Source organism: Mercenaria mercenaria, chromosome 18 (assembly GCF_021730395.1).
Source record: "Mercenaria mercenaria strain notata chromosome 18, MADL_Memer_1, whole genome shotgun sequence".
Taxonomy (NCBI): Eukaryota; Metazoa; Mollusca; class Bivalvia; order Venerida; family Veneridae; genus Mercenaria; species Mercenaria mercenaria.
The window spans coordinates 13,647,971-13,667,183 of NC_069378.1; the positions used below are offsets into that span (position 1 = coordinate 13,647,971).

At 34.3% G+C, this 19,213-nt stretch overlaps 1 protein-coding gene across 2 annotated transcripts in view; it reads right to left on the reverse strand.

Annotated features, from left to right (window-relative positions):
* Window positions 1-19,213, reverse strand: part of LOC123538311 (voltage-dependent calcium channel subunit alpha-2/delta-3-like) — a 238,739-nt gene that overhangs the window by 10,184 nt on the left and 209,342 nt on the right. For both annotated transcript variants that reach the window (XM_053529939.1, XM_053529940.1), the window contains exons 16-24: window positions 15,932-16,015; window positions 15,205-15,282; window positions 14,307-14,368; window positions 13,710-13,771; window positions 13,306-13,354; window positions 12,630-12,739; window positions 9,446-9,530; window positions 4,101-4,175; window positions 3,533-3,657 (exon numbers count right to left, since the gene is read on the reverse strand). In XM_053529939.1, the coding sequence (XP_053385914.1) occupies window positions 3,533-3,657; window positions 4,101-4,175; window positions 9,446-9,530; window positions 12,630-12,739; window positions 13,306-13,354; window positions 13,710-13,771; window positions 14,307-14,368; window positions 15,205-15,282; window positions 15,932-16,015 (730 nt within the window). The remainder of the gene's footprint in view (window positions 1-3,532; window positions 3,658-4,100; window positions 4,176-9,445; window positions 9,531-12,629; window positions 12,740-13,305; window positions 13,355-13,709; window positions 13,772-14,306; window positions 14,369-15,204; window positions 15,283-15,931; window positions 16,016-19,213) is intronic.

The window sequence follows — 19,213 nt, forward strand, 5'->3', positions numbered from 1 at the left end:
TAACTGCACATGCAGTATCATAGAGTCACGTATGTCACAGAATGAAAAAGCGCTGCCATGTTGCCTGTTAAGTGCGTCGAAACTGGTGAGTCTAGGATATACGTGCTTGCGGTCTTGAAGCTATATTTTACAACTTTTATCGTAGCGTAATACTTTTTGTTCGAAACTGATTTAAAGAACCGAGAATTAATTTATTAAAAGTTTAAATGAAGAACTACAGTAACATATAACAGAACTGGGACTTTATATAAGCTCACTTTTATTTGCCTTCACCAAGAACAACAAAAAAGGCAGTATTTATTTTAAAATATTGATTTTATTTTGCCGTTCGTGAGCCACTAGTAAAGCACGCAATATATTAACAATTCTACTAAATAACATTTGTTTTATTTTTTAAAATACAAATATCTATTATATTGTGCTATAATTTTGTGGATGTCACCTGGTATTGATCAATTTACTTGAGGAAACTAAAGTACAATTCTAAGTGAAAGTAATATATATTAAAGGGACAATATTCCATTTTATTGTGCGGAGATAATGCAACTGTATTGTACTACGTGCAGGGTGACATGAGGTTTCTCATTGTTGCACCATTTGTTTCCATTGTCTTGATCACATATACAACCAGTAGATTTCCTTTCTAAGATATGACAATGTTAAAACAAGAGGGCCGTGATGGCCTGTATCGCTCATCTGACCACAAAGGTCAAGATAACACTAATGGCTCAAACTTGCATTCAAAACTGTATATACAAATTTTATTGCTTTAGTTTCACAAGAGAGCCATGAAGGCCCTAAATAGCTTACCTGAGGACAGGAAATAAGTTTCTAAAATTGATTCACAAATGTAATTTGTAACATAGTTTGCACAAAAAATCTGTAAAGTCAGCCATCTTAATCAGTAATGTGATCCAAATATTACTGCTGTATCTTCCAAAACAAGAAAGTAGGTCAGTAGGTCAAGCTGAAATCTACTGACCCAAAAATGAATAGGAGTCATGTACTAATCAAGGCAAATGAGCCTATGAAGTTCGAAGATACCGTATGTAATGTATCTTAAGCTTTGGAGTAAATGTTTTCTTATTTAAGACACCTGTTACTTTGACCTTTGACCCCAAAATGTATAGCGGTCATCTATTCATCAAGATCAGTAAGAGTATGGAGTTTGAAAATCTTTGGATAAACGGTTCTCAAGTTATTAAGTTTCAGGTCCCTGTGACCTTGTCCTTTGAGCCAGTGACCTCAATATCAATACAGGTCATCGACATATCAAGACTAATAAATCTATTGAGTTTCAAGGTCCTAGATTAAACCCTTCTTTAGTTATTGAGAGAAAACCATTTCCAATGTTCAGATCCCTGTGATCTTGACCTTTGACCCAGTGACCCCAAAATCATTCGAGGTCATCTACACATCAAGACCCATATCCTGTGAAGTTTCAAGGTCCCAGGTGGAACCCTTCTTCAGTTATTGAGACAAAACCATTTTAAATATTCAGGTCCCTGTGACCTTGACCTTTGACCTAAGGACCCAAAAACCAACACAGGTCATCGATACATCAAGACTAATTAACCCATTAAGTTTCAAGATCCTAAGTGAAAAACATTTCTCTAGTTATTCATATTGAGAGAAAACCATTTCCAGTGTTCAGGTCCCTGCTACCTTGACCTTTATTAACCCAGTGAACCCAAAATCATCTAGTGGAAACCATTTTCAATGTTCAGGTCCCTGTGACCTTTACCTTTGACCCGTTGACTCTAAAATCACTAGGGGTCATTTTACACATCAAGATCAATATTCCTGTGTTGTTTCTGTTGGAGTCCAGTAAATGGTATAAATGAAATCTGGAATCAGTCGTGTAAGTAGTTATCAAACTATATTCATTTCAATTTAAGAGAAAGGTAGGTAATTTGACATAAAATTAATCCAGAGTTATCTACTCTGATCATATGAGACCACCTGAAAGACAAAATAAATTTAATCCCATAAATATTATGAGGACTGGTGAAGAAATGAAGATGCTATAGTGTAAACAATTTAAAATAAAACCATATTTGAAATTCAAGGGCCCATAACTCTGGTGGTACTTTTCCAATCCAGCCCATAAACTTAACAAACTTCATAGAGTTATAAACATTCTATATAAATATTATTAGAACTGATGTTAATAAAGGTGAAATAAAGTAAGTTTTGTAAATCAAGGGACATAGCTCTGGTCCTACTAGTCCGATTCATTCCATAACCGAACTTATCCAAGATGTTATAGTTATAGACATTGGGTGTAAATATGATCTGAACTGGAGCAGAAATGAAAGGGCTAGAGTGTAAACAAGGCAAAAATACAGCAATTGTTGTAAAATCAAGGGCGCTTTACTCATCCGACATATTAAACTCATAAACATTCTGTACACATATGATTGGGATTGGTGAAGAAATGAAGGTACTAGAGTGTAAACAAAGATAAATATAGCACATTCTGTCAATCAAGGGCACATATCTCTGGACGTACTGATCCAATCTAGCCCATAATCAAACTTACCCGAGTTCTTGTGACCTCAAACATTGTCACCAAGTTTGAGTAACATTACTTTAAAATTGTGGATGCTAGAGTGTAAACAAACTAAATGTGGACGGACGGACTTTCATCAATTCTAATAGCTTACCACGAGCCTTCAGCTCAGGTGAGCTAAAAATCAGACTTTACTACAAAGGCTTATACTACGCGCTCTCTAACCTTCTATCTATTATTATAGTGAGAATGAAAAACAAAGACCCGTTATTATTTTTATCTTCACTAGTGTATATACGTCATACTTGAAGGTAGATAATTTAGACGATAACTATAAAAGGATAACCGGTATAGTAGTGACCCGAATGAAAGTTAGCGATCTGTTATTTGTCCCAGTTCACGTGTGGGTGAAGTTTAACAATCCCTAGGGTATACCAGTCCTTAACAACACAAAAAGGAAGTGACGTTCAATGTGTCACTCAGCACATGGCGACAATAATTTGAAACATTAAATAAACAAAGCCACCTACTTTCCACATATTAAAACCCTTAGCCTGCTAAATTTCTAAAATGGACTGGTCCATCATTCGATTTGGGTAGTACCACTTACTGTTCAAAGGGGTGTTCACTGAAAATTTACTGACTGAATAGCGAACAGTGCAGACCATAATCAGCCTACATGGATGTGCAGACTGGTCTTGGTCTGCACAGGTCGCAAGGGCAGAATCACTTGCCGCCAGCATGCTAAACGTTATGTAGTAAAGTGAGTAATTTACTTGAAAATCTCAAAGATCAAAAAACCTCGAAACTATCATAAATATCTATGCGAAATGCTTTGATATTATTACTAATTGAATTTTAACGAAATTGTAAACACTAATTTTAATCTGCTGATGATAATGTTTAATGTTATACCTAATGTGCAGCAAAGAACACTTATAACAGACAAATCGTTTATTATGTAACTTTATCACAAGGCTTTAATAACAGTTACAGTACTGCACAAACGCATATATTTACCTTCATCAAGAGGAATAGAGTAGGTGAAATTGTACGCCGGCTGGCCGTCAACTCTCTCTACACCCTCTACTGCTCGTCTGTAGTACAATGCATCTAGGGTATTGGTGTTGTTTAAAACAAAATCACTGAAAAAGGGAGAATGTGTTTTTATTTTAAGGTTAACCATGAAAGACCACGATGAAATGGCATTCCCTATAAATACAAATTGCTAATTGATTTAAACATTTCATAAAAGACATTATTTATCGCGTATATGTAACACACGTAATTTGTTTTCGAAATATTTAATTCTCTCTGCAATATAGCTACAAAACGTTCTGTCTTTTTCAAAAAAGATAATTATGTAAATGTATTTATTAATATCATGTTTTTCTTCATTGCGTATCCATTAGGCTGAACATATAAAGTATCGTATTTCATGAATGAATATAGACTATATAGAACGTTAAAGATCTTTTATATAGATGCAATGAAAATGTAATTTCAAATGTAATAAAGGTTATGTAAATTGATACGGCCATGATTCATAATGTCAATTCACAAACGACGCAGATGTAAAGTTACTTACGGAACAGAGTCGTTTGTTGACACGTACTTGGTCAGTCCGGAACTTGTTCCGATGAACAAAAGCTCAATTCCTTGGCTGAAGATACAATGATACTGCTTGATATAACAGGTCGAATAAGCACAAGACGAAGATGTCAAACAACGTCTCAAGCATTCATGTTCCAAAACATAAAAACTAATGCAAACAATGAAAATCTTACTTGAAGGAAAATTGTACTGAAATAAAATGCATATAATGAAAATGAGCCCTGCTCACTTGGAAACAGCGCTGTTTTGTTCTTATGTAACCATTACTAAACACTGTTTTTATGTCAAAGTTTTAATAAATCAGTTAGATTTATGATCTCCATTTTAGGTATATACGCTTCACTGTGTTCATTTGAATTTTGAATAAGACTTTTGTTGGTTTCTCAAATCATAATATATTGTTAAGTGGAAATATCCACATTAGAATACATTGAAATTCGTATTAGTTACCAAGTACTCGAAAATGTTGCCTTATAACGTTGCCTAACAGAGTCGACTTTAACGCAAAATTAATCTTGTTTTATTAATAATGCCTATATGAACAAACGTTGCATTTGTTCACAAAAGAACTGCTGTCACTTTAATAATTACAACACTGCGTTCCAGTATCTTATAAAAGGCAGACTACATTCAGACTAAGTAGCGTTGCTGATGAAGTTGATGTGGTTATATACTGACATTTCGACTGTTTTAACTCAAAGATATGTTTTCTTACGTTTTCGTCCATATACATTGCTTTGCTTTTTTTTAAGGATTAACACTGCTTTTATAAAATATATGAGTCGTGCCATGAGAAAACCAACATAGTGGCTTTGCGACCAGCATGGATCCAGACCAGCCTGCGCATCCGCGCAGTCTGGTCAGGCTCCATGCTGTTCGCTTTTAAAGCCTATTGGAATTGGAGAAACTGTTAGCGAACAGCATGGATCCTGACCAGACTGCGCGGATGCGCAGGCTGGTCTGGATCCATGCTGGTCGCAAACCCACTATGTTGGTTTTCTCGTAGCACGGCTCATATATCAGACATACTACGGCTTCCAGTGCTGACTTGTTCTCCAAAAATATCTGACAACATGAATCAGAGACTGTAATTACTTCAGACATAATGCCATCTTTGAAATCGGTACGAGGAACTCGGGACTATGAAACTGGCAACCTTAAATATGTGAAGTAGTCAAGATACAGTAGTATGTAATTTGACAGAACGTTTAATGGAAACACGCCAAATCCATGTAGTTGCATATTTGCATATTTCAGATTTGAATTAACCATGAAAAATAAGCTACACATGTTATATACGTTTTTAAAGTACGTGTACAAGAAATATTGGAAGTTGGCACACAGTTTTCATTGTAACATAGCCATGCAATGAGATGCTACAAACTATCAAAACCGTAAGGAAGTTATTTTCTGTGTGCCGCTTCTTCGAGAGGAGAGCATGTCTAATGAAAACACTATGATGTTTTACCGTCGTGTAAAGCTCCTGCTGAAGCGTGACTAGATCGGTCACTAACTCAACATGATAGTGAAGCATGAAAATGCTTTTTAATGAATATAACAAGCTGTTAATATGTTAATGTCTAGTAAAAGCAATCGCATTTTGATAGAAAATCCCGAATGTTTTGTAATTTTCACTGGAGGGCAAACAAAGCATATAAATGACGACAATAAAAACGGTTAATGGTGTAATTAAAGCACATTTGCATTGCCCTATATATGGCTTCTGGTATGGCGCGGTTTCCGGAACAGCTTGAATTCTAAAAGAAATAGATATCGTTTGATTTTCTGTAACTGAAGCGTTCCGACTGTTATCTTTTCAGCTTACTATATTTGCTGGATGCATATAATGTATCTAGTATTTCAAAAACTCTACCATATTTTCCATATTTTATAACCTAAAAAAAACCATTATTTCACTGGATACAACCGATGAACCGGGTACGTTTTGTGCAAAATTGTTAAACTAGAGTGCTTAAAACCAATATCTATAAAAGTACATTCTAAGACTGCATGCTTAAACAAAACAGTTCTATCAATTTCAAACTGTTAAATATTGCCAGCAAGGTAATTCTATGTTTTACTTTTTGTATTCAATTGTATAAAAACATATTACATAGAACAAAATAATATTCGAGTCTTGTTGTTGTTTACATATTGAAAGCTAGTGAAATTTTGTCACATGAAGCGATTATTTTTCTCTGTATATAAAAAAAAGATCGATACGAACAATTCTCAAAGAGCCGACCAATTAATTAAGATGAACGAATGAAAGCTAAAAAGCAACGATTATCACAAACAATATCTTAAGGGATAATAGGGAAAAACAATGTTAAATGTAATTTAGGCAGCAAACAGCGGGGACAGAAGTCATACCTCGACAATGTTTTGTTAATTTGGTGCAGGTCAGTCAATTGACAATCATTTGAACTGAACAAAAAGTCAATAAAGTGTTAATAATCCATAACAATACAATTGTAGCATACATAAATAGTTTCGAGTCAATGTGAAGGTCGTTTGCAGTCAGAGGTAGTACAGCGTACGATAGTTTTTCTTCGAACTGCCTTTATTGAATAAAACTGTCACATAACGTTAAAATTCAAATCTTGAAAACATGCCTGTGTCTATACGTTAACTGCAAACTACCTTCTACATATGTTAACGTTATGGTAAAATGAAACATTAATTATCAAAATACTTATTTGTAGACTAACACAATTATTACAGAGGTGCCTCCGTGGCAGTGTGGTTAAGGTCGCTGACTTCAAATCACTAGCCCCTCACTGATGTGGGTTCGAGCTTTAATTTTCATGTGAGAAAGCCTTCCAGCTGGCTTACGGAAGGTCAGTGGTTCTACCCAGGTGCCCGCCCGTGATGAAATAATGTCTGGAGGGGCACCTGGGGTCTTCCTCCTCCATTAAAGCTAGAAAGTCGCCATATAATCTTGATTGTGTCGGTGCTACGTTAAACCAAACAAAACAACAAACAATTATTATTGATATTCATCTTCCTTGTAAAACGCATGTTAACAGGAAATGTTCTGTTTATATCATTATATGATGTACTCACCGTAAAATTCAAAGTTCAGTATATTTGATATCTATACAATTTGAGACTACTCAAAATTAATTCATCATCTAGAAAATTTGAGGGTAGATAATCTTGAGTTGAGTGAATGTCATTGATAACAATGGGACAAGTTTTGTAAATATGTTTTAACCATTCCAAACAGAGAGATGGTGCATACGACTCGTGTACTTATTTCTTTCTGTCTTTGTCTGAGTTATGGATAAAGACAAGTACGAGTATAACTGGAATCAATCAAGTGTAATAAGGTGCTGTTATCATACATTTCACTTCAACATTCCGCCATCAATCATTGTGTCAATTTATCAACATTCTGCTGGATGGAACCAAATTTATTGTTTACTTTTACAGATGGCCGAAATGGTAAACGTAGAAACGGACAAGACTAAAGTCATTTCAAGAAGCTGAACAGTTAACTATAGCATGGGGCTCAAGTTAATAATGGTATCGTTCCACCCGACTGTGTCTTCAAAGTACTTCAAACTCGGAATATATCATATCCTGGCTAACAACTTAATCATTTTAAATCTTTATCAAATCGCCAAACCCATTCATAGCTCTGAGTATCTATTCCCTGAGAAACACCTCTGAAATAAATCCATAGTTTGTGCTTTTGACCGGTCTGTATTGCACTTAAATTTGAGAAACACCTCTGATATAAATCCATAGTTTGTGCTTTTGACCGGTCTGTATTGCACTTAAATTTGAGAAACACTCTGATATTAATCCATAGTTTGTGCTTTTTGACCGGTCTGTATTGCACTTAAATTTGAGAAACACCTCTGAATAAATCCATAGTTTTGTGCTCTTGACCGGTCTGTATTGCACTAAATTTGACGAAACACCTCTGAATAAATTCCATAGGTTTGTGCTCTTGACCGGTCTGTATTGCACTTAAATTTGAGAAACACCTCTGAAATAAATCCATAGTTTGTGCTTTTGACCGGTCTGTATTGCACTTAAATTTGCTGAGCTGAAGACAAAACATGAAGAACATAAGTGGGTTATGATGATTCTTGATCGATCAACAAAGTTTCACAACTTGCTTGAACAGTTTTATTTTTGTAAAGCAAGGATAAAATCTTTAAAATAATATAATGTGGGCGGGGATGATGGCGTGATACTAAAAGAAATGTTAAGAAGCATTAGACATTTAAAGTAAAACACTCAAGAAATCATTTTGTATTTGGGCCAGCAGAGTTTCAGAGGTGAAAGATAACCCGACCCTCAGCAGCCAAGTCTTGAAGGCATTTGTAACAATTTTCTTCAAAGGACATTACTGTCAAATCTCTTTGAAATAGGACCAGCGGTTTCAGAGCAGATTTTAACCAGTCCGCTCCTTGCGATTTGTAACGAAACGGAATGATCTGAAAGGACTTTGGTACAGGGTTGCTAAAGAAACACTGCCTTGAAATTCTATTAAAACTGTGCCAAAAATGGTGACGAGAAGATAAACGATTTAAGAAAAAATCCATATGGTCATAAATTGAAAAATAGCCCAGCCTCCTGAAAGCTTTGTTTTTAAAAATAACATATCTGTCTAAAAGAATTTTGTGGACCATTACCAACTAAGCATTGCAGTGTTTGTTTGTTTGTTTGTTTTGGGTTTAACGCCGTTTTTCAACAGTATTTCAGTTATGTAACGGCGGGCAGTTAACCTAACCAGTGTTCCTGGATTCTGTACCAGTACAAACCTGTTCTCCACAAATAACTGCCAATTTCCCCACATGAATCAGAGGTGGAGGACTAATGATTTCAGACACAATGTCGTTTATCAAATAGTCACGGAGAACACACGCAGTGTCATTATCTATAGACCAAATATAAAAATCTAGTCCCATCTCGTGGGAATGTATGTGTATTTGGTACAGTTAAAAAAAAACAGAATTGTTTTAAAATTCGATGAGTTGGTCAAAATGTAGCACTTTCTCCAAAGAAATAATTATATAGCTTTGAGAAACATAACCATTTACGTAACCTGCCTAATAAAACACATTTACTATGACATGCTATCATAAGCAACATTATACTCGTTTAAAAACTATTCAGATATGAAAGCTTATTTCGTGCTTTACAGATGTCTTTTACAAAATTTAAAGTTGGGTAAATTAGGCGTGTGTGTTTGCTAGCAAATGATATTTCAGACGACTGTAATGGCAAAACAAAAAAGTGATAATAGCTTCGTATTAATTCAGTTTATTCACATATTTAAACACTATACAAATGTCATCTTACCTGTTCATGTTACGTCCCCAAAGGCGTCTAAATCTATTTAATCGATCGATGTCGTGCACTAAATTTCCTAATAAGTCAATGTTACCTTTAAACAAAGAAAATGTGATATAAGGAAGAGTTATTTAATATTATATAATCAAAGCTTGATATTGTAGGTAAGAAAGATGTTTATAATGTAGAAAAAAATGACACATTACCTCTAGACATGTTATATGAATCAAGATCATTCTGTTAAAGAGCAAATTTATGGACATTATATATTGTTTGTATCATGGTTTACCTGCAGTGTCATTATAACAGTTAACTTATATTTGTAATATTCTTCAACTGAAGAAGAGGCGTGGCTATGAGCCGTACTCTAACGAAGTTAGAGAACATGTCTTTGGTCCCTTCTACATACAGAATACTGTAGGGAAATGTTGAACTTTCTGAAACCGTTCTCTATTTTAATTAGAGTACGCTTGTCACGTGATAGTACTAATGCTTAAAACCAATGTAAACATGTCAATCAACATAAGTAGCCGAATGCGTTGTTCATATTGGCGGACCATGATACAAAACAGAAAGCGTAGGGGCCACTCGAATAACGAGGTTATTCTCGTGAACCCCTACTCTTTCTATTACATCATAAGCTTTTAAATGTAACATTTATGTCTGTTTAACAAGGCAGTTTTAGAAAGATTAATGGTTTCCTATAAGAACTTACTAAGCACCAGGTTTCGCTAGTTTGTTTTTGTACTTGATAGTAAAATGAATGTATGTTGAGTTATAATTCTAAAAACATATTCAGACGTTATTACTGCATTTATCAGTCCCGCACGCTATTTTGATGGTATACTAAATACGGATAACTCTTTGTCTGCTTGCTTTTATTTTACAAAAGGAGCTTTATAATAGCAAAACTGTCTGAATCATTTCCTAATTTACAACTCTCTTACTACCCTGCAAAGTTATGACATGAGAGATGAGTTTAGCTATAGTGTAGTTAAATCCCCACTTTTATATTAGGATGCACATCGTGTAACATTTTACAGGATTTGCAACAGTCACATATTTTGTTTTATTTTTTTACCAACAAACTTAGCAGAGCATCTGTTATCATAAACTGTGAACATATTTTACTACATGTAAAAGCTTCTATCGTAATTCAGAATTATTATTTAATAGCCATTTAAAAGCACCTGCAATAATGTATATCAACTCCGATTTTTATGATCATGTATTTTTAATCGCAGCCTGACCAGAGACTATGCAGACTTTGTTCATTATTCATCAAATCATTAGAAGATGAAACAGATTTGAAATTTTCTTAATATTTCCTTTTTCATTTGTTCATAAAGGTCAAATGCATGTAAATCCCAAACTTCTATATATCTCATCAATCTATGCAAGAAAACTTCTGGTACGTGCTTTCTTAAAGAAACAATAAACTTGTTTTCGTGACCCAAAAATCTATACTTTTTATGCTCTACTGATGTTATCATTGATATTTGACTTATTCTTCATATTCTCTTTAATTTTCTATTGTATATTATATTTATTTATATCATAATCATGCCATGTAAAGTAAAACCCTTATATCTATGTATAATGCATAAAGTACTGTTTTAAATTTCCTGTTTGTGCTAATGCCTTCTGGGAAAATTAATTCTACACATTTTGATAATAGGTTTGCTAAGTCTCATCTAAATATGTCTTCCCAGATGTTTAGATATGCTTGTTAAACGTAAATGTTTCATTTAGACTTTCACTTCTTGAACATTGTAAGCTATTAGATACATTGTGTAAACGGATTTGTTTATAATAAGAATTGATACCAAAATATGAGCCGCACCATGAGAAAACGAACATAGTTGCTTTGCGACCAGCATGGATCCAGACCAGCCTGCGCATCCGCGCAGTCTGGTCAGGATCCATGCTGTTCGCTAACTGTTTCTCTAATTGCAATAGGCTTTGAAAGCGAACAGCATAGATCCTGACCAGACTGCGCGGATGCGCAGGCTGGTCTGGATCCATGCTGGTCGCAAAGCAACTGTGTTGGTTTTCTCATGGCGCGGCTCATATGTTTTTGCCCGTCTATGATTAATTATCTGTATGCCTTACACATGTGATGCTAGCGTTACATAGATGCTAACAATTTCTTTATAGTGTGCACGCCATAGCTAATCTATGTTTATAATATGAACAATGTATGAATTTTGTACATTATGATTATCTTGATGACATATAGGCCCAGTGGACCGGGTGCCATATTTTTCAAATTATGTTATTTATGCAGATGTCACAATAATAAACAATACCACAGCTTATCTTATCTTAGTTACATCGTCACTAATGTTTATTAAATTATTCCCTGGTAGAGATATTTTCGCTAGTCTGCGCACTGATGTTAGGGTTTCCTCCGCCACGAATTATTTTACCCTCAGGCATTCGTTTAGATTTTATAATAACATGTTATTGATACCTGTTGTCATGAACTTTTGAAAATCCTGAAAATTGGGCCAATCTTCTTGTAAATCCTACTTCCCCTTTAACGTATTTGAGTAGATCGATTTCCTTACATTCAAATTAAGACTTTTCCCCAAATATGTAGGACTTTTGTTATAACTTTTTGTGACCAGTTTCTTTCCTCATTGTGAAATTAGACGGTATATCAACTTGTATTTTTGTCACATTTCGAGAACGACTCATTGACGAGCAAGTACATAAATATATTTGAGAATTGTCTAATTTCACTCAAATTCAGTTAAAAGTTTGCTTAATTTCCAAAAAGGTACATTTAGCAGTTTTCTACGGTTTTCTCAACTTCTACGGTTTATATGTTTTCTCAACTTATATAGTTGAGAGTACAAAGGTTTACTTCCTGGGTATTTATTCTAGGCTTAGGCAGTAGTAACCATAAAGCTTTTCCGTACATACATCCCTATTCATTCGATTGTTACGCTGGCAACTTTTATGACAGCTTCCTTTTTATGTAACACTCTTTTTTTATTTAACAGGCTGTTATAAAAAGTGGAAGCAGAGTAGCGATCATGAAACTCTTTAAGAAAAACTCGAAGTGCAAATTAAAACTGATCCCTGCACACGCTTTACATGCCTGAATGCACTTCAATTTGTCTCTCGTAAAAGCAGTATATTTGAGAGAGGCTTATTTTGTAAATTATGTGTCCTATAGAAAACCTACATTTTTTTGATGACGAGTCTCCCTTTGTTTTCGATTCTTCGTAAAGTGTCTTTAGTCTATTAATTCTATCCCTTCCAGTCAATGCTGGGTCAAGATCATCACAATAAAACCTGAAAAACATATTTTTAATGTTTCATTTTCAGAAATGTGGTGAGATAATTATCCTTCCACTGAAAGAAACAAAATTGTTTCTCGTGTTGTATCGGCACGTGGGGAGTATTCCCATAAAGTGCAATTTCTTTCTGGCGAAAAACTGCACGAATTATGAAATATGTTTCTTCCTTGTTATTAATTAACTGCACTACGCAAACGGTACGAACTTTTTCTCTGTATTAAATCGTTTTTATTTTTGTAAAATCTTTCTAATTAGAAAATAATTTATCAACGATGATACGACATCTTTTAAACTTTCAAGATAATAAGGAAGAAACTTGCAGATGCCCGCGGATTTTATTTTATTTCAGGCATGAAAAAACATAAAAAAAATCGACATCCACTAAACAGCAGACAGGTTTCCAAACATTAAAGAATGTAAAAGCTTAACAGATTCAAAATGAATTCTAATTTGAAGTCGATTCTGCTACCTGGAACCTGTACGAAATGGTTAGATACAATGAAAGTTAAAAATGCGTAGTTAAGACAGTAAAATGCAGTAGAAATACAACAATATGCTTACCAAGGAGCAAGTTCAATGTCTGTTTCATTCAAACATTCATCTAGTATTGCTGGAAAAAAAACACAAAAGAAAGCAATTATTATATTAGAGATACTGACAAGATGAACGTCCCATTGGTTGTGATAAATTTCTTCTCTATTTCAGTAATGTTACTTTTTATCACACTGTCGATTTGTTGTTACCTAGCATGCATTAATTAGTCGAAACGTACTAATATTACTCAGGGAAGAGGTTCATGTCAAATACGTATTTCAGGAATATTAAGTTTTATACATAAACAGTCTTGAACTTTTAATACATTTTGCTTCATCTCAAAATTTAAAACATGTTTATGCTTTTGTTAAGATAGTTTTACTGATATAAAGAGATATTCGAGTGTATTGCAGCCAGGAGAAATTACTTACATGGCACAGGTTTAGCGCTCATCAGCTCGCTCAAGCTTGTTGCAGGCAAGGCTATTCCAATGCTGAAATCACATAAACAACATCGATATTGGTTACTAGAAATTACACATGTTCCTTGTGTCTCTTAAAAAAGTTTATCGCATGTTTGAAACTTCATGGGCTTACCTTAAATACACTTACACGGATATTAAAAGGCAAAAATGTCTTTTTGTGCAAAATATCTTCATTTGTATCATGATATTCACACCAAAGGCACAATTTCACTTCAAAACTCCCAACACTTGTAATAAAAATGTATTAATATTGTTTTCGCCACATTTTAACAATTTAACTATTTGTGCGAGTCATAGTTAAGTATGTATCAACATTTGTTTTAATCAGTGTAAAAGCTGTTTATTTCAATTCATTTAAGGCCGTTACTGTAAATTTAAAGCATTTCAGAAAACAAAGATCAAACAACATATTTATTTCATAATTCTAATACGGCTACAGGTATGTTTTACACGGAAATGCTAAATAAAGAAATATCTCCACATATGCACATGATGTTATTCCAAACAAGGCTAGATTAGATTGGGAAATATATTTGTAGCTTACCTGAAATCTGTGCCTTGCACTTTGCAACTGTAAATGTTGAAATTCCGCTTGACCATTCGTTTCTGTCAAAAAAATAATATTTATCAATAAGCAAATGAATAAGTAGATGAGTTTTTCATTTGGAAGCTATACCTGCTTAACCCTTAACCTGCTATATTTCTATAATGGACTGGTCCATCGTTCAATTTGGACAGTACCACTTATTACTCAAAGGGGTTTTCACTGAAAATTTACTGACTGAATAGCGAACAGTGCAGATTATGATCAGACTGCACGGATGTGCAGGCTGATCTTGGTCTGCACTGGTCGCAAAGGCAGAATCATCTGCCGCCAGCAGGCTAAGGGTTAAAAGTAAACAAGGAACAATCAATATATCGGTTGCCGGTTCTACCCATAAGTTATACCTGGGACAACTGAGGATTTCACCCGCCATTTAAAGCTGGAAAGTCGGCATATGACTTACACTTGGGTTGATGTGCGTTACACCTAAGAAAAACTATTTGAAGGAAAAATATTCATTTTGATAAAAAAAATACGCATTGTATAATTGTGCCTGCTTGTATATCTTGCTTGATTATCTTGCAAGATTATATTAAAAATGTTAATATATTTCTGCCATATTCAGTGGTGTGGTTTGATTTTCATACTATGACATATCATTAATAAGACATGTACATTCCTGAAAATGTATTGAAAATAATATGCTTTTTATTGCAATCTCAACAAAAATACTCTGTCGAAGTAATCCTGTAATCATTTCTTTTAATAACATGGTTCTACCAACTGTTGACTTAGTACGAAAGCCAAGGTTCTCAAAACTCTTTAAATTTCTAAATTTAAGCCAGTGTGTAAAACACAGACATTTCAAAACACTGTCAAACACGCTTTGATGACTTACCATGTCCTGGTAGTGGCTCATAAATTGGACCTCTTCGCTTTGAAAGTTGGTTTTCTCTGATAGAAGCCTTTTTACGAACTGAAATGAAAATGCGTATCAATGATATAACTGGTGCTATATAATAAAAACAAATTACGAATGACTGAAACATATTCTTTAAACAGACGATAACACAGAAACGAATAAACCGAAATACTGACACGCCTATTAAAGAGAAATCAACATACTCAATACAGAGATCAGTGGTATGTATTTTTTGTAAATAAAGAAATGAATTACAAAAGTAAATTCACTCCAAATCTCCGATTGATTAATGTTATTTTCACTTTTATGTGAAAACTTTCACAAACCACATAGTTTTTTGTGTTATAGTATTTTACTTTACCTGTAGATATAAACAACTCATTTTATAGAATATATATCTTAAGTATTTAAGGTATTATTTTGAGTTGTACTAATGTATTACCTGTCTATTCCTCGAAACAAAACCTTTTAATGCATATTTTGCATTAGAAAGATTCGTGAAGATTAAAAAGTTAAGGTAGCCTGCCAAAAATAAAATAAAATGTGATCCGAAATAAAACTGACCTGTATTTGTCTTAGGATTTTGTTTTCCCCGTCTCTTATTTGAATTGGCATGAAACTTCAAATAATTCAATCTTTGTCATTAATATGATGTTATAATAATTCATTTATTCATTATAAAATGAGAAATTGTATACCATACCAGTTTAAACTGATTTCTATTGACTGGTAGAGCAACATCTGTGAAGTCAACATTCTCGTAGTAAGGATGTAAGACCAATTCATCCTGTAAAAGGTATTGCACAAACTCAACACAAAGATAAATTCCATAAATAGATCATAGATTGTTTAATATTTGAATGATGTTGTGTTTGTGGATGTCCTATAGTTACATTGTTTGTTTTGACTACTAGTATTGTACAAATTCTGTGTTTTCTTTGAAAAAAAAAAAACAACAGTGATGTCAATATTGATAAGTCCAAATATTAAAAGACATGATACAAACACACCTACGCAATCACAAACTAGTAAAACGAACAACCATCTCGCTATAATTTACCATCAATATACCCAAGGACTGCAAAGCGCCTCAACATGGTAAAATACTGGTATAAACAGATGATTTCTTTTAAATTAGTGATACTTGGAGCGTACTACATGCACAGTTGGAATTCGTTTTTAAGCCATGTTGAAGTCGATCGTATTACATTACCCGATTTCTAAATATTAAACATCAATTAATTAAAATCAGTTTTGTTGTTGAAAGTAGGCATCTCTCGAAACCATTAATTGCAATGCAACATGGAAATCAACTTAACCGTTTGATATTAGAAATACTTTCATCTCTGTAACGAATTAAATAGATAATTTGCCGACAATCGTTTCCAACGACCGTATCCCTACCTGTCCGACTATAATACTTCCAAATAATAAACTTTACGAGCGGTGGTGATGCTTCGTGTAGCTTCGAAAAATTACGACCTTGATACTAAGAATCAAGTACCAAAGTCGTAATTTTTCGATGCTACACGAAGCATCACTACTTTCACCACGTTTTATGTATATATATATATATATACGTACATGCATACATTACAGAAATCTTTGTTCAATTTTGTCAAATGTTTAGATGAAGTGTTATTTTTTAGGTTCTGTGTGTGTACCATGATTAACAGCATGTATCTTAAAAAACTAAAATAAGCAAATACTTACTCCTTTTATACAATTTAAATACAACCGTTAACATATTTCATATATTTTTAATTATATACGAAAAAGGTAAAAGGTAATTCCGATATGAACAAATATTAAAATGATTATTATAATGCTTGAAATAAGATGGTTAAAGGTGTATGCCTTTGTACTATTACTTGTTTGTACGACAACAATAAAGCCATTTATGGCATATAATTGTTCATTATATAAAAACAAAACGAATGACAAATCTATACCAATGTTGAATATGCAAAATGCCAGGCACGTATCTTCATGATATAACACATTTAGAAGATGATAACAAGAGTGCAAGAATGTCACAATATACGCCCGTCACAGCAAATTTCTTTACTCTAGCACCTGTATTTGCAAATGGAATTTTAATTTTGTGGTTGTTTAGTAATAACTAAGTGTTTTGTTTTCTAAGTCCACAAAAAAACTCCTTACCAGGTAGAGATACCTTAAAATACACCTAAAATTGGAAAGTAACATCTATGTTGTACCACAGAAAAGTGGTCTTGGTTTTTCCCTACGGTCAATTATAAAAAAGTTACAATATAAGTTATTTATAGTAACAACTAAGGGAAGTTAATCTTAAAATAAAAAAAAAAAAAAAAAAAAATTGTAAGTCCTCACAAAAATCTTTACCAGGTAGAGACTGGTCAAAATACACCTCAAAATTGGATGTAGCATGCATGTTGTACTACAGAAAAGTGGTCTCGATTTGTCCCTACGACTAGTAATGAGAAAGTTACAATATAAGCTATTTATAGTAACAACAAAGGGAAGTAATTCTAAAGAAGGGAATTGCGCATGACACTTCATCTCATGATGGTGTATAATTGTGTCAAGTTACATCAAAATCCCTCCATGCATGAAGAAGAAATGCTTCGGACAAAGTCATTCTTGTATCTGACCTTTGGCCTCTAAGTGTGACCTTGACCTTAGACCTAGGGACCTGGTTCTTGCGCATGACACTACGTCTCGTGGTGGTATACATTTGTGCCAAGTTATATCAAAATCCCTCTATGCATGAAGAAGAAATGCTCCGGACAAGGTTTTCATTCTTGTATCCTTTGACCTCTAAGTGTGACCTTGACCTTAGACCTAGAGACCTGGTTCTTGCGCATGACACTCCGCCTCATGGTGGTGAACATTTGTGCCAAGTTATATCAAAATCCCTCTATGCATGAAGAAGAAATGCTCCGGACAAAGTTTTCATTCTTGTATCCTTTGACCTCTAAGTGTGACCTTGACCTTAGACCTAGGGACCTGGTTCTTGCGCATGACACTCCTTCTCATGATGATGAACAATTGTGCCAACTTTCATCAAAATCCCTCCATGCATGAAGAAGATATGCTCCGGACAAAGTCATTCTTGAATTTGACCTTTGACCTCTAAGTGTGACCTTGACCTTAGACCTAGGGACCTGGTTCTTGCGCATGACACTCCGTCTCATGATGGTGAACAATTGTGCCAAGTTTCATCAAAATCCCTTCATGCATGTAGAAGATATGCTCCGGACAAGGTCTGTGGACGCCGCCCGCCCAACCGCCCGCCCGCCAGGGGCGTTCCCATAATACGTCCCGTTTTTCAAACGGGCGTATAAAAATGAAAGAAAATCGGGCGAAAATGTTCATAAGCAGTCTACGTGCAATGAGAAAAGTTGAAAAGTATAGATTGTAATCACATCTACTGATAATCACAGTAAATCTTAAGAAAGATAAAGTTTACTTCTGTCTAATAGTATGTTCAGAAATCTAGCGCTCAGCAAGATAGGTACAAGCAAATAACTGTGCAGCAACAATGAGCGCGAGGCTTTGTTTCACAATTTTATCCTTTCTATATAAGGATCGTGGTCAATAAAACACCATTACTAAAGAACACAAAACATTTTGTACAATCAATTCAAATGTCTGCAGTATATTTTGTTTGACTTTGGTGAGTTTAAAATAACATCTACAAAAATTAGGTTTTATGTTGTGGAAATACGCAATTGCCCAATCTGAAATTATTTAGCGCTCGCATGAACCAATGACCTTCGCAAGTCAGTTTGCTTCTTTACAATGCAAAGAAGTGTCCGTATCCACCATGATAAGGGGCAAGAGACTTGAAGTCCACTACAAGAACCGCTTGGAAGATGTTATACAGATACCAGAATGAAATGATTGATATAAAATGTTGCTATCTGTAACAAGAAAAAGCACTTTCTCGAAGACCAGAAGTCCCTGTAGACTGCTGTGCTAGTTAACATGAAATGTTAACGAA